At 34.0% G+C, this 22,347-nt stretch overlaps 2 protein-coding genes across 6 annotated transcripts; both read left to right on the top strand.

Annotated features, from left to right (window-relative positions):
* The first annotated feature begins 892 nt into the window (after positions 1–892).
* Positions 893–10,247, top strand: LOC11442176 (DExH-box ATP-dependent RNA helicase DExH10). 2 transcript variants are annotated; one of them, XR_005643403.1, is made up of 17 exons: positions 893–1,978; positions 3,687–4,001; positions 4,091–4,195; positions 4,298–4,366; positions 4,831–4,998; positions 5,084–5,155; positions 5,264–5,380; positions 5,718–5,897; positions 6,013–6,171; positions 6,509–6,598; positions 6,696–6,788; positions 7,152–7,305; positions 7,407–7,555; positions 7,632–7,727; positions 8,710–8,802; positions 9,529–9,846; positions 9,958–10,247. XR_005643403.1 is itself a non-coding variant. In XM_003630561.4 (16 exons), exons 1-16 carry the CDS (start codon positions 995–997, stop codon positions 9,637–9,639), a joined length of 2,955 nt encoding a protein of 984 aa, XP_003630609.1. In that variant the 5' UTR covers positions 893–994; the 3' UTR covers positions 9,640–10,247. The 2 variants fall into 2 exon arrangements, 1 of the variants encoding a protein (XP_003630609.1); XM_003630561.4 differs by having other exon boundaries at positions 9,529–10,247.
* A 2,981-nt stretch (positions 10,248–13,228) lies between these two features.
* On the top strand, positions 13,229–21,717 carry LOC11442175 (biotin carboxylase 2, chloroplastic). 4 transcript variants are annotated; one of them, XM_024772259.2, is made up of 17 exons: positions 13,229–13,408; positions 13,514–13,578; positions 13,679–14,010; positions 14,224–14,365; positions 14,866–14,964; positions 15,078–15,134; positions 15,818–15,889; positions 16,362–16,451; positions 17,136–17,195; positions 17,715–17,900; positions 18,551–18,643; positions 18,706–18,787; positions 19,090–19,196; positions 20,280–20,355; positions 20,667–20,713; positions 20,827–20,889; positions 21,281–21,717. In XM_024772259.2, the coding sequence occupies exons 2-17, from the start codon at positions 13,522–13,524 to the stop codon at positions 21,344–21,346; spliced, it is 1,629 nt and encodes a 542-aa protein (XP_024628027.1). In that variant the 5' UTR covers positions 13,229–13,408; positions 13,514–13,521; the 3' UTR covers positions 21,347–21,717. The 4 variants fall into 4 exon arrangements, with proteins under 4 accessions (XP_024628027.1, XP_003630608.2, XP_024628029.1 ...); XM_003630560.4 differs by having other exon boundaries at positions 13,503–13,578; XM_024772261.2 differs by having other exon boundaries at positions 13,229–13,412.
* Positions 21,718–22,347: the final 630 nt, after the last annotated feature.

The following is a 22,347-nucleotide window of genomic DNA, read 5'->3' as shown; positions in this document are numbered from 1 at the left end:
GGAAAATAATAAATTTATGGGGTCTTAATCTAAGGTATGGAAGGCCTTACGGTCCAAAGTATACTTCTAAAAAATTGACTCGAGCAAATGGTTAGTGTGGGTGGTTGTATGAGTGGTTTAACCATGAAATATGAACTTGAAATAAGTTCTTAAATGTAAATGAAAATTTGCCAATGTAGTCTTTAATGTATTAATATTACATACACCTGCACTAGAATGAGATGATAAGAGATTTCTTTCAATTTAACAAAAAGAGAGCATTTGAATGAGATGATAAGGAATTTTCCCGGCTTAACGAATTTATCTTGAGCAAGTATTTTTATGAGGTCGAACCTTTGAAGAAAAACATTTTCAGTACATTAAGTGAGCTTTTCACCCTCACCTATTCACTCTCTCTTACAAAAAAAATTCACGCTCTCTTATTCACTCCCTATATCAATTTATTAACGTTTACTATGAAAAGCAGCAGAACCTCCCTAGCTTTTGAGAGTGCATCCAATTGTAAGCTGATTTTAGGGTAAATGATTTATCTGAAAAAGATTCCAGCAGGGGGAACCATGAAACCCAATAGAGAGGAGCTTTACAGCATGAGACGGGTAACAATCATCCCTCAGCTTAGGAATCACATTACAAGGTAGACTTCATAATCACGAAGTCTCTTTAGAAGAACACTAAAAACCAAACCAATGTAGACTTCATCGATTCAATCATTTTTTAACTAAAAACCATTCCTATTGACGTTTAGCTTCGTTAAGTGTTTTGGTTGAATTTTAAGTAATACAGGGAGTCTCTTTAGAAATTACCCATCTCCATTCAAAAGTGAAGTTTATTGTTTTGGGCCTCTCAAGCCCACACGAAGAGGTTTCAACACAAACGCCGTAAAAAAAAAAAAAAAAAATCGTACCGCAAAACCACAGGGAAACGAAGCTAGGGTTTATCTCTCTCAATCAAAATCGAACTCCATTTTCCGCTCAAATTTTCATCTCAGGCGAAAATGGAGCAAGAACCAGCAATGGAGCAGGAATCAACAACACTCGGAAAACGAAGTGAACCGGAACCGGTTTCCACCGCCGACGGCGGCGACACTTCTTCACAACCAAAAAAATGCCGCAGTTCAGAATGCACCTGCGTTCACGAAGTAGCAGTTCCAATCAATTACACCTCAACGAAAGACGAATCACTTCACGGAACACTATCCAACCCCCTCCACAACGGTACCATGGCTAAAACCTATCCTTTCACACTTGATCCATTTCAACAAGTATCAATTGCATGTCTCGAACGAAACGAATCTGTTTTAGTCTCCGCGCATACTTCCGCCGGAAAAACCGCAATTGCAGAATACGCAATTGCAATGTCCTTTAGAGATAAGCAGAGAGTAATTTATACCTCACCATTGAAAGCTCTAAGTAATCAGAAATATAGAGAATTGAGTCAGGAATTTACAGATGTAGGGTTGATGACTGGTGATGTCACGCTTTCTCCGAATGCCACGTGTCTTGTTATGACTACGGAGATTCTTCGGGGAATGTTGTATCGTGGTTCTGAAGTTTTGAAGGAAGTTGCTTGGGTCATATTTGATGAAATTCATTATATGAAGGATCGTGAAAGGGGTGTTGTATGGGAAGAAAGCATTATATTTTTACCACCTGCTATTAAGATGGTTTTTCTTTCGGCCACTATGTCCAATGCCACAGAGTTTGCGGAGTGGATTTGTAATATACATAAACAACCCTGTCACGTAGTTTACACTGATTTTAGACCGACACCATTGCAGCATTATGTTTTTCCTATTGGTGGGAGTGGATTGTATTTGGTTGTTGATGAGAATGAACAGTTTAGAGAAGATAATTTTCTTAAGGTGGAGGATACTTTTGTTAAGCAGAAACTTGGTGAAGGGAAGGGTGGTAAAACGAATGGAAGATTTGGAAAAGGTGGTTCTGCTTCTGGTGGGTCTGATATATACAAGATTGTTAAGGTCTGTTACTTTTGCCCTTCTATATGTCGTCAGTCATCGATCAAATTATAGTTTTTTTTTTTTCTTTCTGTGGAACTGGTAGTGTTTCCGTTAATTTTGTTTATTATTTGTTGGTTTACTTTGCCAAGGATCTTGTTTATTTTGATGGAAAACCAGCTTATTGAATATTAAATTGTTGCGACATATTAGCAGATTCTTAAGATAATGATATCATAAATGGTGTAGTGTCCTCGTAGAGCTTGTTGTTTAAATGTTGCTTGGGTATTTCGGTCAATATATCTTTCACATGCTCTGGCTTTTGTTGAAAACCATCATTAATATCATATGCACGTATGCTCTGGCTTTTGTTGAAAACCTGTTAATATCATATGCATATATTGAATGTAAGGAATCAATTAGTGTTAGGAAAATTAAGATAAACTTTTTCCTGGTACAAAACGCGGAGAAGACAAACTTGTGTTGGTAGAGAGCTGCCACCAATTCTTTAACCCGAAAACTCTGCATTCAGGATTCATGAAAATAGAAGATCTTCCTTGGATGAGTTAATTGGCAGTATAATATTTGTTTAGTACGTGGACCTTATGTGGTTAATTGTTGAGTTCTTGATTCATTTATATTTGGTAAAGGACTAAATATTATTGGAAGGGAGAGAGGAATGGGTGGGTATAGACCATGACAGTCAAAATAGCGAGTCAACGCGTTAGATCGTGTGATTCTGCTATTTTGGTAGGTCTTGCCGAGTTCCAGCATGGGTAGAATCACAAATTGGTCGGAGCGGCTGGGTCTGCCGTGTAAGGTTGTAAAAATGGTACATGTCGGCCCATTCTTTTGATGTTGTGCAGAGTTGTGGTTGACAGGTCGGGTCCATGATCCGGTTACTTAAAAACGACGCTGACATTAAAAACCCTCCAATACCACATTTAGAATGCATGAACGGCTCCGATTGTCAGTTTCTAACCCACAAAACTCATTACGAATATACGTATCAATTTTTCGTTTTGTTTTGTTTCTTATTTATATCTGGTACCATGCTGTTTTGCTCTCTACCCTGTTTAACAATTTGCTTTGTTTTTTATTTTTTTAATAAAGTGATAATTGTTAATCTGATTTGCAAAAGTCAGACATATAAGCACGATAACAATAATAATAAAAGAAAACATATTATGCTATATTATTTTTAATTTATAAGTATAATTTTTTTTGTTGATTGATTAAGTAATCTTGGTATTTTGAAGTGTTTTTTCCACTTCTACAATTTAATTCTTATGCATACACTTGAATTTATATGCATAATTTATTGAAAAATGTGGTGCAAGTCCTTGAACCAGTTTGATCTTGTTTTGGTAGAAGTAAAGCCAAAGCATTAGGCAATGTGCAATGTTTGATATACTTTGGTGCATTTGATTTAGAAAGAGGTTTAATTCTTGCACTTTTGAGGATATCTAGTATCTACAAATAAAAAGTTGCATTTGGATATGATTAGGCACTAGGCATATGATATGTCTAGGAATGTGTAAAGCTTATGGTCATGGCTTTTTTAAAAGAGTGTTCTTTGCACATATATTGACGAATCGGGTAGTTTTATTACACTGATGATGTTATTGTTCATGGGTGTACACTTCTACTCTCCCTACTTTTTGAAGATTTTTTTATCCTCCACACTATTTTATTGCTTTTTATTTTAGTTGGTATATTTCTTAATTTTCAGATGATCATGGAAAGGAAATTCCAACCTGTTATCATCTTTAGCTTCAGTAGGAGAGAGTGTGAGCAGCATGCAATGTCTATGTCTAAACTTGACTTCAATTCCCAAGAGGAAAAGGATACAGTGGAACACGTTTTTCAGAATGCAATGCTCTGCTTGAATGAAGAAGACCGAAGCTTACCTGCTATCGAGTTGATGTTGCCACTTCTTCAGCGAGGAATTGCTGTTCATCATTCTGGCCTTCTTCCTGTCATCAAAGAATTGGTTGAGCTTCTTTTTCAGGAAGGTCTTGTAAAGGCCCTCTTTGCTACTGAGACAGTAAGATTTTATCAAGCTTCTGATTTTTTATTTTTTTAAATTCTTGATAATATATTTTTGAAAGGATTCTTAGATGCGCTTTTCTACAGTTTGCAATGGGTTTAAATATGCCGGCAAAAACTGTCGTATTCACTGCTGTTAAGAAGTGGGATGGTGATAGTCACCGTTATATTGGATCTGGTGAATACATACAGGTGAGCGATGCTTTATTTTTTTTGGTGTTGGTGATTGAAATCTTAATCATTCTATTGATGTATCACTATTCCTACTCACAATTAATGATATGTACCTTTTAGATGAGTGGAAGGGCTGGGCGTCGTGGCAAAGATGAGCGTGGGATCTGTATCATAATGATTGATGAGCAGGTGAGTGTATTGCTAGTCATTTTTGTTTTCTGTACCTCCGATGCAGCATAATGAAATATAACACACACCCATGATAATAGTTAGTTTTGTGTAAGGTATTTTAAATCTTTCAAGATTATGATAGACCCGAAGAACAAGGAGATTTCCTGCTCCATTAGCAATAGCATGTAATTATTTGTTTTTTGTCGTTCTGTTTTCCCTTCATATGCGTATGAACGGAATCTGTAAATGTGTGCTTGAAAATTCCGTTGTTTATACTTTATATAATAGCTCTTGTTGGTTTTCTTGGTAATTCCTTTTTTCACGCGGAATGGCTGTAAAAGTTAGCTGCTTTATATTGTTTTCACATTCTATTCTAGTTATATTGGTACGTCAAGTCTCTTGTTTGACTTTGGATGGGAAACTAAAACTAATTGATTTTGCAACAATAAGCTCAATTATTATTATCTGATTATTTTGTACAGATGGAAATGAATAACCTCAAAGACATGGTTCTGGGTAAACCTGCTCCTTTAGTTAGTACATTCAGGCTTAGCTACTACTCAATTTTAAATTTGATGAGCCGAGCAGAAGGCCAGTTCACTGCGGAACATGTGATAAGAAATTCATTTCATCAATTTCAATATGAAAAGGTTTGTACGCAACCATTTCCTTTAAAACCTGATTTGTATTTTGTGCACTGTGATGTTTAACTTGTGTACTCGTTACTCAATTCAGACCTTACCTGATGTGGGAAAAAGGGTGTCTATGCTGGAGCAGGAAGTAGCCTTGCTTGATGCTGCAGGGGAGGTAGTCTTCATTCCTGGGCCATTTGTTTTGTTTTGTTAATTATATTTTCTGTGGATTTTTATATATTGATATTTGATTTACTATTTGCTATTATTCATTATTGTGTAGGCTGAAGTATCGGAATATCATAAGCTGAAATTGGACTTAGCTCAGCTTGAGAAGAAGATGATGTCACAAATAATTAGACCTGAAATGATTCTTTATTTTCTTGTCCCTGGTCGACTGGTAAGTGATGGAGTAGTTATCAATTATCATTGGTGTGGAATTAAGTTTGGATTTTTTTTTTTTTTTTTTTTTTTTTTTTTTTTGTGTCTCTAATTAATCCTGAGCATCAGCATGCAAATGAGTTTATGTAAGTTATCATAAATTCATCCATATGTATGTGTGTGTAGGCATTAATTGTCAAAAACAAGCTCTGGATGCATTAAGCGTCAATTATTTCATACACTGCTGTGCACAATTTTATATATCTATTTTTAGGTTCTACTGTGTTTAACTTGCTTCTGTTTTTTTTTTATTACATCAAACATCACTGAAATAGACCGTCTTCTTAATCTTGCAGATTAAAGTAAGAGAAGGTGGGACAGATTGGGGCTGGGGTGTTGTAGTCAATGTTGTTAAGAAACCTGTTGGTGGTTATATAGTTGACACTTTACTTCATTGTTCACCTGGTTCAAACGAAAACAGTATACGACCAAAACCATGTCCACCCCGCCCTGGAGAGAAAGGTGAAATGCATGTGGTAAGCTGCCATTTTGACCGTCATGCTACTTCTTCAGGGCTTTGTTTTGTCACTCACTTCACTTTACTTATCCTAAAAACTGTTTCATTCTCTTGACTGCTTCCTTCTGCAATAGGTCCCTGTTCAATTACCATTAATCTCTGCCCTTAGTAAACTAAGGATATATGTACCTCCTGATCTCCGGCCCTTGGAAGCTCGGCAAAGCATACTCCTTGCTGTTCAGGAGCTGGGCAATCGTTTTCCTCAAGGTCTTCCAAAGCTTAACCCTGTAAAGGTAAAATTTTCCATACTCAGCTATCATAAATTGTGGTCTGTTCACTACTTATGCTATCAAAATTAAGGGGTGGTTGTTCTAGGCTCTTTAATGTTTCACATGATAATGGAGACAGTTTTTATGTAAACTGTATGGCAAAAGTTGTAGCAAATTTATTGGTCTCCAACATTGTATCTTCCCGATATTTGGGCATGTTTTAAAGTTTGCATTGGATAGTCAAAGCCTTGAACTGCCTTTATGCATCATATTTTTAGCACATGCTCACAGCTGCGTTTTAGTTTGATCATAAACAGAATCGCACCATTACTTATGTATTATTCCATAACTAAATTTCCAGGACATGGATGTTCGAGATTCAGAGATAGTTGAACTTGTCAATCAAATAGAGGAACTTGAGAAAAAGTTGTTTGATCATCCTATGCATAAGGTTTGGTAAAATGAATCTGGTCAATATTCTCTATATATAAATGTGATGTTTTTGGTCTTTGGTTTGAATGTTTCCACAACACTTTGCTGTAAGTTAGATTCAAGATGTGGATCAAATTAAGTGCTTTGAGAGGAAAGCTGAAGTGAATCATGAAATTCAACAACTGAAGGCAAAAATGCGGGACTCCCAGGTATTGACTTTGCCTAGGCCTCATTATTTACTATATTTTACTATTAAGCTAACTAGGAGTTGAAGTTTAGAATTGAATGGGGAGCCAAGACAGTATGTGTTGTGCTATGCATTATATATATATATATATATCTATGTATGTATGTATGTATTCCTATATGACCAAATGTAAATAATTAACAACTTAACATTTGATGGGAGGCTAATATGATAATTTTATCCATGACAAATGTTCGAGTGCATCATACTTGAATGTTGACAATCAATATCTGTACTCCTTAATTTATTTTTCTAAACTGTTGTATGATTCCGTGATTGTTTTGATGGACTTAATAGTTATTGGGGAAAATTGTCAATGTTTCAGCTGCAAAAATTTCGGGAAGAACTTAAAAATCGCTCGCGAGTCTTAAAGAAGCTTGGTCATATTGATTCTGATAGTGTAGTTCAATTGAAAGGAAGGGCAGCCTGCTTGATTGACACAGGCGATGAACTCCTTGTCACCGAATTAATGTTTAATGGTGAATCAATATGCGTTTGTTTGTTGTTTTATCTGTATGGTTTGCAGTTTGTGTTACATAATCTGATTTTTTTCTTTTATTCATTTTCCCTTCCTCATTAGGCACTTTTAATGATCTTGACCATCATCAAGTTGCTGCCCTTGCAAGTTGTTTTATACCAATAGAGAAATCGTCTGAGCAGATACAACTGAGATCAGAGCTTGCGAGACCTCTACAACAGCTTCAAGACAGTGCAAGAAGGATAGCAGAGGTGTTCTATCATTTAACTTAATATTTCTTGTGAATTTGTGAATTAAATTATAAATGGGATTACTCTATGGTTACAGATAGAGCACGAATGCAAATTGGAGGTAAATGTGAATGAGTATGTCGAATCAACAGTAAGGCCATTCTTGATGGATGTAATATACTCTTGGTCAAAGGTTCGTAATATCATATTTTTGACTTGAATGCCTTGTCCACTTTTAAGTTGTTTGCTTGATTTCTTGGGTGAAGTTTCTATTCCTGGATGAGTTGTTATTCATATTCTTGAATCAGTCTCTAGAGTAGAGCTTCTTCTATACCACTTGTTTGGGTTGACTAGTTCAAAACTAGAAATTACATAAATAGCTATTTGAATTATGAGAAACATCTGGAATAATTTAGTAGTACATGGTTTGATTGTTAGCTGTTTGGATTGGAAGTTGGGGATTGTAGTTGGTCATCTTGCTGCTTTAGTCAAAGCAAAATAAAGAATAGAAGGGGAACTTAGCATATCCTTTAAGTTTGAATACAAGTTTGAGAAGAGTTAGCTTAAGCAAATCTAGCCTTTGACATTCCAGGTAGAAGAAGATAAAAGGATTGAGGGTAATTAGATATTTTCTAATAATATTCAATTGTCATTCTAAAATCATCCCTTGAGCATGCCCTTGTATATAATAAATAGAAAAAAATGAATTATCAAACTTTGTGAAATGTAGTCATTTGTGTTGGTTGCCATGGTTGTTACATGTGGTAGACACATAGCAACATGTGCCAGAGCCTCTAACCAATTTTGGAGATTATTTTGCTTCGTAATGTACGGAATCAAAGCTCATGCTTAGAAGATAAAGAACTACTTAAAGTATGCATGCATACACACTGGCCTGTCGCTGAAATATCATATAACCATATACACTTTATGCTCCTAAACACACACACACGGTCTGTTACTCTTAATTCATTACCAAGTAGTCTTCAAAATAGACTCCTCTGTGTTGATTGTGATAGTAAATCTCATTTTAGATTTCATTGATACATGTAGGCATCCTAGAGGCAGGATTTATGCAAACCTTGGTTCATGAGTGGATGAAAATGAGCGGTTATTTGTACTGTTTTGTAAGTTTATATTAATCTCTTGTTTCTTGTTTCTTATTTTTCTCCTAGGGATCAAGTTTTGCTGATGTTACTCAAATGACTGACATCTTCGAGGGGAGTATCATTAGGGCAGCTAGAAGGCTTGATGAGTTTTTGAATCAGGTAACCACATGGTTTTATTTTCGACGGTTGATTTTCCTTGTAATTTCACGTTGCAAAATGCAAATACACCCTTCTATGAATATAAATTAGAAAAGAGCTAGTAAATGTTGTTGATTTGTACTAGTGTTTAGGGATTCAGAGAAAAGCTGAATAGAAACCATAGATCCGAATTATTATCCCTTTGATAATCTGAGCTCTACAAGTATTGCTGTATATGATCATTTTTAGCATTGCGGTTACATTACTGATTATAGCTGACAGCTGTAACTGAAGTAAGTTACTGATTATAATTAGTTATAGCTGTTTGACCTAAGTAAGCTAAAGGACATAAGAGAAAATATAAGATATTGAAAAGTAAACTTGAGCTATTGAGAAATCATATCATAATTTGGGTGGTTTTGTTAAACATGACTCATTAAAAGTGATATTCTGAACATTTACAATTTATGTTAGATTTTATAACCTTACGTATGTAATGTTTGATATAAGCTTGAAGTTTGCGGTGTTTAATTGCTAAATTAGAAAGTGTATGGATTAAAGTAGCCGTTGTTTGTATTTCAGTAATTATGCTTACCATCGGAAATTCTTCGTTTTTCCTCCTTGTTAAAAGTTATCTCTATAAGATATTTTAGGTCTAATTAATTGTTGGTGAAAACATGTATATAATTCAGTTTACATGAGTGTTTAGAGTTGTGATCTGTGATGATCATATTTGCCTCTTTCCAGTTGCGTGCTGCTGCTGATGCAGTTGGAGAAGCTGACTTGGAGAAGAAATTTGCAGCAGCGAGTGAAAGCCTTCGACGGGGTATTATTTTTGCAAATTCTCTGTATCTGTGACTTGTTCTCCTGCAGACTATTCGGAATATTCTTGGTTACTCTGGCTGGTGGGGCGGCTTCTACCTTCACATCCCATCTGATGCGCTCAATTCCTCTTCGGGTTCTCTTGTAATGGTATGTGCAATGGAGAAAATTGTTGTGGCATAACATCTACAAATTGAAGCTTCTAGTTTTCACGGTGAAAACTGCATTGGAACGTGAAAAAAGGTTGGCCATCGCTGATCCAAACCACCTCTAAATATTTTTGTACAATTTATATTCTTGCAGTATGGGAGTTGTTGTATACTGTAGAATCATTAGGTCCGTTAATTAATTCAGACAGGTGGCATATTTCTCCTATACGTCTACCTTCAGAACCCTTTGTCTGCATTGGGGCTTGAGGAGTGGGGTAGCAATGAAATTACTGTAAAAGGTAGTCGTTAATTTGCAGTTGAGTCGCTCTGCCTTGAACATTTCCAAAGCAAATTTTGTTCTGCTGTTATTTATTTTAGTTATCATTTGAATGATTGGTTTTGTTGAACTTAGAATAGTGATGCCAATGGGATTCAGAGGCATGGTAAAAATTAGCATTATGACTGAGTTATGAGTATATGATATGATAACATGCACATGTACTTGTCTGCAAAAGTGTGTTCATACAATTTACCCCCTAAAAAAAAAGTGTGGATACATGTACTTTACTATCCACTCTGCACCTGCATAATAATATATATTTCATTATTTTCCTTCAAAAAAATAATAATACACAATTCATTATATGTTATTTTATCTATATTATGCATGCTAGCTTGATTGTATGATTGTTTTATCGTGATTGGTTATAATTACTTTTGAAATATACCAGTCAAATATTTAATTGATTTAACCTATTATTTAATTGATTTAACTTATATTGTTCTTATTATAGCGCTTCAAACCACTTGGCGTGGCGGAGAGTTTTACCTTCCGATATAAGAATTTATAAGTGGATTTTAGTCGTATGGTTAGGTTTAAAAGATGAGAAATGATATTTGTACAACCACTTGTGATAACTTTTTTACAACTTTCTTTCTCAAACTCACATTATCCTCTTATTCTCTCTCTTCCTTTTTCTCTCCATTGTTTTTAGCCAATGAAAAGAGAGAAAAAAGAAGTTGTCACCAAAAGTTGTATGAAATGGTTGTTCAATTATCACTACTCTTAAAAGATAGATGATAATGGTGTGTTATTAGGTAGACGGGTTATTATTAGGTAGAGCCATCCAGGTGTGAAAGACTTCAAATTTTAAGATGCCACGTAAATAATTGGTTTTTTTTTTTTGGACGTTATCTATTTCTTATTTCTATTAGTCAATTTCATATTCATCCCTAAATCATTTTGATTGTTATTTTTATTGAAATAAAATTTTCAAATTAAGGTAATTTATTTAAATTTTAAAATCTGTATTTTTTGTTATTAAAAATTGGAAAATGCTAAAGAGTGCCCTTGGGGCATTGGTTAAATGAACATAAATAAAAACAATTTGTTTAAAAATAGTGAAAAGTGTTGAATTCAACTCTCTAAAAGTAAAAAAGTTGTAATTTTCAATGCAAAATTACTACTTTAATTTCCTTAACCAGTGCCCTGAGGAGGTTAACAAGATCTATAAAAATTAAGGTGAGATGATGGTGCTCCAATCAAAGACATGGAATATCTTAGGGCTCAAAGATCACTTAAATTGTGTATTTTATATCATTTATACAAATTGATTTGAATAATAATCTGATTGCTTTATTTATTTACTTCATTGGTTGTTTAATTTTTAATTTCCTTCGTGCGCAAAATTATTAATAACTTCTTTAAGAAATATTAGAGAATAGGCTTAGAAACTCCCTTTAAACAAAACATCTTTTAAGAAACTCTTTTCATTGGAAAAAAAAATAAGAAACTACTTTTCCTTTTGACATGAAATATATTTTAAGCAAAAATTATATATTAAATAAAAATAAAAGTAATGAAAACCTGACCCCAATGAACTCATACAGGTGTGATGAACAATCCTTAAATGGTAATACAACAAGTGTCAAACTGTATTTCGGTTCAATCCTAGATAAACAAAATATGAAGCAAACAAACTCGTCCACCACGGTACAATCCAATGAACCCAACTTAGGGGCGTGAAATCAAAATGCAGAGTTTGAATCCAAGTCGCCATTTTTTTTCACCCCTGCGTGTGCCTATGTGTGGCCACTATCCCATTACCAAAACTTAAAAAAGAAACTATTCTTTAATTTGTCCAAATAGGTGAAATATATATAAAAATAAAAGCAGTTACTATATAATAATATTATTAAATATTATTTTCTTAAAAATAATAATATTATTAAATATCTTTTTCTTAAAAAAAATAATAATATTAAATATCTTTTTAATCTCATAAAATTATCGATTTTCAATTTTAATTTCGATAAAAAAATTAATCAACTTTTTTAGTCATTAAAATATTTTTCGCCAATTGACTCGGTCCCCAAATTCAATCATATTTTCAAATTGTATTCGTTAGATGTTCTTCATAGGATCACGTTCATGAAATTGATTTTGAAGAAATTGGAAATATTATATAATAATTACATTAATAAATCAGAAACATTCTATGTTATTAAAAAAAAAATTACGTCATCGTGAGCTTAATTCAGTTAGTAGAAACAATATATAATATATGCAAGATTGAAGTTTAAATCCCGACCACCACAACAAAAAAAAAAGACTACATGACATGTGTCATGGAGACTTCCATTAACCACGTAGGTTGAGATTTTATGCCATGTACAAAAAAATGTTGAAGAAAATATTTTAGGAAACTTGGAAAAAAAATAGGGACTAAAAATAAGAGGACTAAAATCTTATGGATCGTATAATGTTTTCTGTCTCTGTTGCTTGTCATTTTATGTGTCATCCCCTATTTCCCTTATTCTTGATGTGGATCTAAGATGATACAAGTTTTAAAGTTTTCTTGTTCGGGAGAGTATTTGGATTTTGATATTTTGAGTGGATTATAATGCATGGTAGGCTTCTTGCTAACAAGCAATATGCCAATTGGTGTGTAGTTTGGAGGAAGAATTTATCATTTACATCTTTAGAGATTGTCCTTTGGTCCCTACGAGTACGACTAAAAAAGCTTCTTTAATTTGTGACTTATAGGTCATAAGACCTTCACATGTTCTTAGTTTAGCTTCAAATGTGTTATTTGACTTGAAAATGGAAGACTAAGTGTGTGAAAATTTACTTGTTAAATAATGATATTTGACTAATAATCATACATTTTGTTTTTGGATAAAAATTTACTTGTTACTAATATGTTTGTAGCATTATTTCATATTTGATGTTAAGACTTAAGAGGGTCTCTTCTCTACTACTCATTTAATAGCCTTTTTTATGGCTCAAGCAAGCCTTCAACCCCTTTATTTATAAAAATATTACAATAAGCTTAGATTTGATTTTAATGAAAAAGCAGTTGGATTGGATTGTATAAATCAAGAAATATATTTACGTTTTGATCATAGGATCCAAAGAATAAACGGCTGAGATTAAAAGGAAATAAGGGCTAAGTTGCCGAGAGGCGAGGTCCATTATTACAGCACAGCAGTATCATTGTTGTTAGATTTAGATTTGGACGGAGCTTTCAACTAAGCATAGCATAGACACAGTCACACCCTCAACCTCGTTTCCATCGACACCAATATACTAACTAAATCACACTTCAAAAACCCTATTCCAACACATTTTCATTTTCATTTTCCTATTGGTATTGGTAGGTATAAATCTTCAACTACTCACTTTTTCATCATCATCATCAAATTCATCATTCTCTTTTTATTTTCCATCACATTCACTGTCTCTGTTAGTTAAATTACAGAAACAATTATGGAGGCAACAATGTCCGCAGCCTGCAATTCTCTCACCTCACCATCCACCGTCACAGTAACTCACAATTACTTCATCTATTAATTCATCTCAATTATCATTCCATTCATTAATCACTTACTTAATTAATTTCATTTCTGAATCTGATTGATCCAAGGGTTTATTTGCGACGAGAGGAGGAGGATTGAACAAGAATTCACATTCTCAGTGCACTTTCTTGACCGGAACAAACAAGCTGAAGTTTCCGAGGCAAACTACTCAACCTTGTAAACAACGCCAAACGCGTCATTGCGGTGCTCTTCGTGCAACTTGTCGTCTTGAGAAGATATTGGTTGCCAATCGAGGCGAGATTGCTGTTCGTGTTATTCGTACTGCTCATGAATTGGGGATTCCTTGTGTTGCTGTTTATTCCACCATTGATAAAGATGCTCTTCATGTTAAATTGGCTGATGAATCTGTTTGTATTGGTGAAGCTCCCAGTAGCCAATCGTACGTATTAACTTAACTTATTCACTTCCTAATCGATGCACAATATTACCTCTCTGGCACCCACACTTTTTTTATAGAATAGAAGCCGTGTCTGTTTCAGTGTTTTATAGGTTATTATTATTACTAGTCATGGTTTATATAAATACCGTTTGGAAAATTCAAGTGCATTTTTGTAATAAGAATGTTTTTCTTTTTCTTTTTTTCTCTTTGCAGGTATTTAGTGATTCCAAATGTTCTGGCTGCTGCTACCAGCCGCCAATGTACAATGTTGCATCCTGGATATGGTTTTCTTGCAGAGAATGCTGTTTTTGTTGAAATGTGTAGAGATCATGGAGTCAATTTTATTGGACCTAACGTGAGTGGACCCGACTCTGCATCTTGTACAATACTGCATTTGTTTGGTTTATTTCTTGTGACTACTTTAGTTAAGGGATTTTCGTTTTGAGTTTATAATATGACATTCACTTTCAAATTTTTGATTGAACAAGACTTATTCAAACTATTCTCTATTAAATCTTAAAACTACCTTGAACCACATGAATTCCACTTCCAGTCAGTAAGCCATCAATGCATCAAAATGATATTAGTTTATAAACATGGTGTTATTGTATGATGGGGATTTCTGTTTATCCTCGATGATTGTAGAAAACAAAAATTTCTTGCTACTAGCTGGTAAGAAAGCTCTGTTGGATTATGGCATGACTAAAATGATAGTATTGTTAACACGTATGCAGAAAACGAACTTGCAAAGTTATGTTTGATTTTCTGCTGTTATGCTTGTTTTGTTCATAAAGTTCTCAAATATTTCCCCTTCAAATTATTTGGTAAAACTGAAAATTTAGCCAAACCTTTCAGCCTGACAGTATTCGGGTTATGGGTGACAAAGCAACTGCAAGAGAAACAATGAAGAAAGCAAATGTTCCTACTGTTCCAGGAAGTGAGGGGCTTTTGCAGGTATAATATTAGACACTTGTAGTATTGATAGCATCAGATGATCAATAAAAATTCTGAAGTAACTTTCAGATTCCATGACATCAGTTTACTTATAAGAATTCATTATTTGACAGACCACTGAAGAAGCTATCAGACTGGCACACGAGATTGGTTTCCCTGTGATGATCAAGGTGGATTGGCTTATAGTTCTGTATCTGCACAGCTTACTGCATTTTTGGTTAATTGGTTTTCCTGTGCCCATTTGAATTGAATTCCAATTTTTTTGGTTGACTTTGATCATGCTTACATTCTGTACTCTTAAATCCAATAATGTATATACTCGTGTCTGTGTGCTTCCTCAAAAGCACAACTTACTACATTTTTGTTTTTCTGTCCCTTAATCGGCAGAAATATACATGGGATGATGAATCTTATTTGAAAATTTTAAATTTCTTGTGGACATATAAGTGATGTATGACCCTTAAAATGTTTTTATCATTTGGAACTGGAAAGTTTTTGTTCTATTGCAGGCTACTCAACTTACTACCATAATTATATTATTATGTTTGTGATACATTTAAAAGAATATGTATTGGTTTCTATTATAATCTTATGATTCATATATAGGAACTTTGACACCAGTAGGTGCCCAAAGGTATCCCCACGGCTTAGGCCAATTATGGGATTAATCCTTGAGTCAGTGGTTATTTTTTTATTTTTATCAGGGCTAGGGAATATGCATTAGTTTCTAATACAGTCTTTTACGATTTGTTTGGCTGCTTACTTAAACCAGTTGAATGGGCCATGTAATGTTCATGTGCAAAGTTTCCCTTTGCCAGTTTATGTGGACTGACAAACATGTGGTGTTTCTCAGGCAACCGCAGGTGGTGGAGGACGTGGCATGCGTCTTGCTAAAGAACCTAAAGAGTTTGTGAAGTTATTACAGGTATTTGTTGCTGTGTGGTAGATTTTGTTCCATAGTTTGTATTATATTGCAGTTTTTAATTTATCTGTTTAAAATCAAATGGAATAGCCATATGCAAACGATAAAAAGGGTAACCTGAACTCAAATTAATAATAATATAGAAGCCATAGTTGTCAAATCTACCTATAATCAGATTTAAGCAAAAATCTTAAGGAAGCAAGAAATGCTTATGCCCCGAGTTTTTTTTTATTGATTTACTTGGGGCCAACAAGTAGAAGAAGGTTTCTTGCGGTTTCAATGCAACAATAATTGCTATGCGATGAATACATATCTGTAGCAGAAATTTTTTTAGGGCCAGACCTTCACAATAGATTCTGATTGAAGGGATGGTGTTATTGTCATTGTAAATAGTTCTAGAGTTTATCCCATTGATGAGGAATATATGTGTGTGTGTGCTTTTTTGGTAAATGTTTTCAATTTGATTTTTTTACAGCAAGCTAAGAGTGAGGCAGCTGCTGCATTTGGAAATGATGGGGTTTATTTGGAGAAGTACATTCAAAACCCAAGGCACATTGAATTCCAGGTAATGTTTGACTGTAGCCCTATTCCCTTGCAATTTCACTGTAACCTGGGGATTACATGAATCCTCGAGGGAATTATATCTATAGAGATTGTGGATCCGAAGGAAACATTCAAGGTAGGATTGTTCAAAAAGACGACCTCAAACTTCTCATCAATGCAATAATTGGTTGCTTTCATCAAATGTGAATGTCCTGTCTGTCTACCTTGGAAGCTCTGAAATAGAATTTCAACTGTGCTCATTGATTGCATCATTTAATTTTGTTAACTAAATGTATTCAATAACGAAAAAGATATACTCCCTCTGTTCGTTCTTAGTTGTCCTTTTAGAGTTATCTACACATACCAAGAAAACTAATAAGTGTTGTTACTTTTGATTGAATTATTTGTTTTTTTCCTATAATACCATTAATTATTTATCATCTCATTTCAACTATTTCTCTACTGTAATAAATACTTAAGGGTGTTGTTGACAAAACAATAATCAATGTTGCTTGAACTTTGAGACGGCAAGTAAATAAGAGCAAAGGTTTTCTATAAAAGTGCAAGTAATAAGGAATAGAGGGAGTATTTTCAAACATAAAAAATTCCTGACCACTTTATAATTCTGTGAGCTTTAATGATTGCATGCATTTATAAATGATAATATTGTGTCTAATTCATCGATTTAAGTTTTTATGGCTTGCAGGTTCTTGCAGATAAATATGGTAATGTTGTTCACTTTGGAGAACGTGATTGCAGTATCCAGGTACTTTGAACTAGCATCCTCAATCTCTTATCTGTCTGTATCAGTACTTGGTGTTTCTAAATAGCAGTTTGCATTATGCGCACTAGTACTCATTTTGGACAAATGACATTTATGAAAACTGTGTTCTATATACATGAAATTTCCCACCTTAGTGAATTCAAGATAAAAAATTAAATATACTATTTAATACATATGAGATGCTTTTCTGACTGGAGTGTAATTTTTTTAATAATTCTTGTTGCAAAAGATTAAAGTAATATTTTAAAGTTTCTGTTCTGTTTTGTTCCCTGTGGAATTTCACAAGTGTGTAACTAATGCTGATATTGCTGGAAAGTAGAGGATAAACTATGTAAAATACAATTAAAAGACCTTGAACTTGGTTTATCATATGGTTTCAATTTTATGAAACAAGTTTAGAGAATATCAAAAGTTGTGCTGATTTACTTTCCCATTATGTAATGATATTTCAAGAGATCTCGCCTGAAGTAATTAGTCATATTGACTGTGATTTTTATGCAGAGGCGTAATCAGAAACTGCTCGAAGAAGCACCGTCTCCTGCATTGACCCCAGAGTTACGGAAGGCAATGGGAGATGCAGCAGTTCAGGCTGCCGCATCTATCGGTTACATAGGTGTTGGAACGGTTGAGTTCCTTTTGGATGAAAGGGGTTCTTTTTACTTCATGGAGATGAACACTCGTATCCAGGTTGAAACTGATTTCTAATATACTTGTCTAGGGATGATAAATGTACTTGAACCTAATAGGTTCTGCTGTGCATATGATTTTTTCTTATCGAATGGATTTGTACTCGGGCCCAAGTTTGTTAAATCACAAAAATATGCGGATGTTAGTGCAGATTTAAGTACTATAGTACCCGACCTACCCTATACCTACTAACAATTTTTGTTGTATTCTGTAATTAGGATTCAAAAGATATTTAGATATTTTTCTAATTGAATTTGATTAACATTAGTGGTAACGTAACGTATTTGTTTTAAAAAAAAACAGTAAAGAGAGAGCATGGTCCTTTCAATTAATGTGCAGGTAATTGGTATGGGGCTGGGTTAATAAGAGCTCATCATGTATAGGTATGAGTATGAGCATAAAGTTGCTATCTGTGCAAGTTTGGGGACATTTCTTTTTCTAAATTGTTGATTTATGAGCATGGATATTCTAGTACAGTAATATCTTACCTTCATCTCATCCATTACCATCTTTATGTTTGTCTAATAAGATACCCTAGACAAAAACTTTCGATAGAAAATGCCACATATTCAATTTTTTGTGAGGTGTGCTGATTAGTTTCGGTAATTAATTCTTTTGTTTTTGTGGGTGGGGGTATTGGTCGAGATCAGGTTGAACATCCCGTGACAGAAATGATTTCCTCAGTTGATTTGATAGAAGAGCAAATTCGTGTAGCTATGGGAGAAAAGCTTCGATACAAACAGGTACTTAGAGATATTTTACTTGCAATTTTTTAGAATCTCTCTTATCATCGTTTTTCCTACAGGAGGATATTGTACTCAGAGGACATTCCATTGAATGCCGTATCAATGCAGAAGATGCTTTCAAGGGATTTAGACCAGGGCCAGGTATCTTGATGTATCAGAGGCGTATTTCTGTATAAATGTGTTAAAAGATAAATTGTAATACAATTTCATTCTAACACCAGCTTCCTCGGCTGTAACCTTTACCTAATGCACAATAGATTACATATAAACAATTCACCAAAAAATAGAAGATTACATATATACATTGGGTAGTTTTTATCAATTAGCTTCTTTTTCTCATTTGAAAATGGTTTGCCAAGTGTTTTGGATTTTATGGTTTTCATTTGTTTTAATTGAAATTGAAATTTTGTTGATCTATGGAAATTTCTCCCTTCAAACAACAGGTAGAATTACAGCATACTTGCCGTCTGGTGGTCCATTTGTCAGGATGGATAGCCATATTTATCCTGATTATGTTGTTCCTCCAAGCTATGACTCTCTTCTTGGAAAGGTGTGCCAATCTGTTCTCTTCGTAACATTTACTTGTCATCCGCATCTCAGTTGCTATACTACATAGTGCATCTCTTTATATTTCACATGAAAAGCAAACACATAAACTGTATATATATCTACCGAATGTATTCAGTTTAATGAAACCAACATCTAATGCGAATATATACTAATCCTTTTGTTACTCGATTAGTTTTTAAGTTTGTCAGCGAATGCTGGTTCAGTACCGAAGCTAAGAATTTGACTCGTTCCTTGCAAGAATGTGGGCTAAAATCCCGCTGCCGATGTGGGTACCTCGTTGGTGGGTAATATGATAAGTACCTTTGTAAGGTTTGGTTGATTCTTGAGGATTCCCTGACCCTGCGGAGCCACATAGACAAAACTCGCGTAGACATATATTTATAAAAAAATAGTGTACTTTTGTGTGCACAGCCTCTTTGTGGTTGGGCTTTGGGATTTACGTAATGATAGGTTATAAATATCGATACCAATAGGGTGATAACTATTTTCACTTATGACTTTAACATTAGCTGATTGTACAAGGCAATGTTTTATTTACTTTGTATGACGCCGTTTTTAATTTGATTGAAATTTGTATTCTTGGAATGTACAACACTCAACCGTCCCGTCTCTAAATATAAAAGCTTCATTGGACTATTTCATACAAATCAAGAAAATTAGGCAGTACAATAAATTTGTCATGAATGTGTATTGATTTTCTAAAACTGCTGTTCAATTAAAGTTTTCCACTTCTATCAAGAGTCACTACCCGTTTAAAGATCAGGCTTGTAATATTTCCTGAGTGATGACAACATTGAATTATGTCTTTGTTGCCCTACACAAGTCAAGTGGAAATCATCGATGGATGAAAAGAGAAAAAAGTTGAGGGGTTCAATTCAAAGTATTTAATAAATAGGATCTAATATATTCCACATGTGTTTCACAGTTCACTTTATATTTAAAACAAGATCTAATATATACTTGTGTCTTGAGATATGATATGGTGAGAAGAACTTAGATGCAATAAATGTTTTTTTTAATCTGAAACTCTTCCTCATTTCTTGAGTTCGCGTAATTTTTGCAGCTGATTGTATGGGCTCCGACTAGAGAAAAAGCAATTGAACGCATGAAAAGGGCACTCGATGACACTATTATCACAGGTAAAGCAATCTGAATTTTGTTATTGTGATAATCCTTTAGATATCTGTACTTGGTGTAAGTCAATTGCATGCCGGAAGCCAGGAAATTGATGGAAGTCAAATATTTTTCCTTTGCACCTTGTTCATTCACTTTGCAAACAGAACAAAGGAGTTTGTTTAAGGACTTGAATTCTCTGCAGTTTGAAGCAAATTGCAGGAGTTGCAGTTTTCTGATCTTAGGGTTCAAATCAGTAGAACTGCAGATGATAATGATCCTTGGTTTAAACTCTTCGCTTTCTATGATATCGCTAACACTTTCAATTTTGTTACAGGAGTTCCTACAACAATTGATTATCATAAACTTATCCTTGACATAGAGGTAGGTGCATCTTTTATGTACTTTTTTGCTGACTTGTATCCTTTAGTAGTATTTTATGTCAATCAGAACTCAGAATTAAATTAACTAATGTATGCAATATCCTTGTATTACAGGATTTCAAAAATGGCAAGGTTGATACTGCTTTTATTCCAAAGCACGAGGAGGAGTTGGCTGTGGTAAGAACTAATACAGTGCTAAATATATTTATGTGCCCTAGCAATGGCTTTCAAAATTATATCTCCCTGTTGGTGCTGCTTGGAAATGTTTTGATAGGAAAACACACATGAACATGCCTTTAAAACCATTATCTGTGATCTTTCAATACTATCATGGCTAATGGTTGTCAAGTTTTGAGAATTTTTGGAAGTTTCTAAATTCTAACACTTTTTTCAACACTTCTTCTCTTATTGGATGAAATTCATGTAGCGGTGGGATCCACTTAAATTTCATCCAATGAAAGGGGCAGTGTTGAAAAAAGAGTATTAAAGCGAGTGTTGCAGGCTTGCAACACTTCTATTTTTGTTTTGTTTGATTTTGTAAATAATTTTTTGTTCGTGTCAAATGCAGCCCCCACAACAGAAGATGGTATTAGTTAACAAGGTGGTGACAGAACCAGCTGGCTCGACTGCCTGATGGATATCATGACTATGTGATGACGCCCTATAAAGAATTTGCACTGTTGTAATCAATATGTTGTCCGTGTGTGCTTGAGAAAGTTCTAATGAAATTTTGATAATTAGTCTCCCATAATTATCCGTCCAATAATTATTTTGTAAAATGGTTAATTAATTTCATGTTTAATTTATCACCCCGAATATTAGTGCTAGGTTATGGGATTTCACCATGATTTTAGATGATTGTTGTCTCATTTCATGTTTTGTAATTCTTATATTAAGAACACACTTTTAGATAGAGTAATAAACTGCATCATATCTAGCAAGTTGAATTTCAGGCATGTTTCAATTTGTGTCACTAGACTATTATAAATCTAGCTTTTTGTGAAATTTTAAATATATTTTAATGATCTTTTGTCGTTGTAAGTCTTATGTACTTTTTTAAGACTGTTTTAATACACCGAATTTATTTCTTGTTTTCAACCTAAAATCGGATATTGTATGTAATCTGTCTTCTCTTTGGACTTCCTAAGAAATTGAGAGTAAAATATTTGATGAAAAGAAAATAAAGAGAAGAAAAAATTAAGAGGATGTTATTATATCCACATGAAAAATTGCAAGAGATTCAAACCAATTAAATCCAGTCACTCTTTGTGTCAAACTTGGCATTTTAATGTATTCTAAGTATTTTATATGTGACTATATTTCTGTTCGAACAAAACAACCGGTTATGCATCAGTAATAGGATTTGGAAATTGTGTTGAGCAATTTAGGGAATGAAATATATGTATGCTTTTTTGTTCATTCTGCTATAACAAGCAAGTTTTGTCCAAAAGATTTTGACCATTAGCATATGCACGAACACGAGATAAGTTTCAAGCCTATTGTATTGTATTCAACAATGACAAAAAACTGCTAAATACAATTGAACAGTTGCATATATAGTTACAGTTACATTCATGTATGTTGTATTCTAAATCACAAATTAACCTAAAACTCGACTTTAAAGTGGATGCATGT

This window comes from Medicago truncatula, chromosome 8, assembly GCF_003473485.1.
Source record: "Medicago truncatula cultivar Jemalong A17 chromosome 8, MtrunA17r5.0-ANR, whole genome shotgun sequence".
Classification (NCBI taxonomy): Eukaryota; Viridiplantae; Streptophyta; class Magnoliopsida; order Fabales; family Fabaceae; genus Medicago; species Medicago truncatula.
This window is presented reverse-complemented; position numbering and strand designations above follow the sequence as displayed.

Coding starts and splice junctions, on each gene's coding strand:
- LOC11442176 (XM_003630561.4), top strand. CDS start 995: ATGGAGCAAGAACCAGCAATGGAGCAGGAATCAACAACACTCGGAAAA. Junction 5,898..6,012: donor AGAAAGGTGAAATGCATGTG/GTAAGCTGCCAT, acceptor CTTCTGCAATAG/GTCCCTGTTCAATTACCATT. Junction 6,789..7,151: donor CAAAAATGCGGGACTCCCAG/GTATTGACTTTG, acceptor TCAATGTTTCAG/CTGCAAAAATTTCGGGAAGA.
- LOC11442175 (XM_024772259.2), top strand. CDS start 13,522: ATGGAGGCAACAATGTCCGCAGCCTGCAATTCTCTCACCTCACCATCC. Junction 13,579..13,678: donor CCTCACCATCCACCGTCACA/GTAACTCACAAT, acceptor GATTGATCCAAG/GGTTTATTTGCGACGAGAGG. Junction 14,965..15,077: donor GAAGTGAGGGGCTTTTGCAG/GTATAATATTAG, acceptor ATTATTTGACAG/ACCACTGAAGAAGCTATCAG.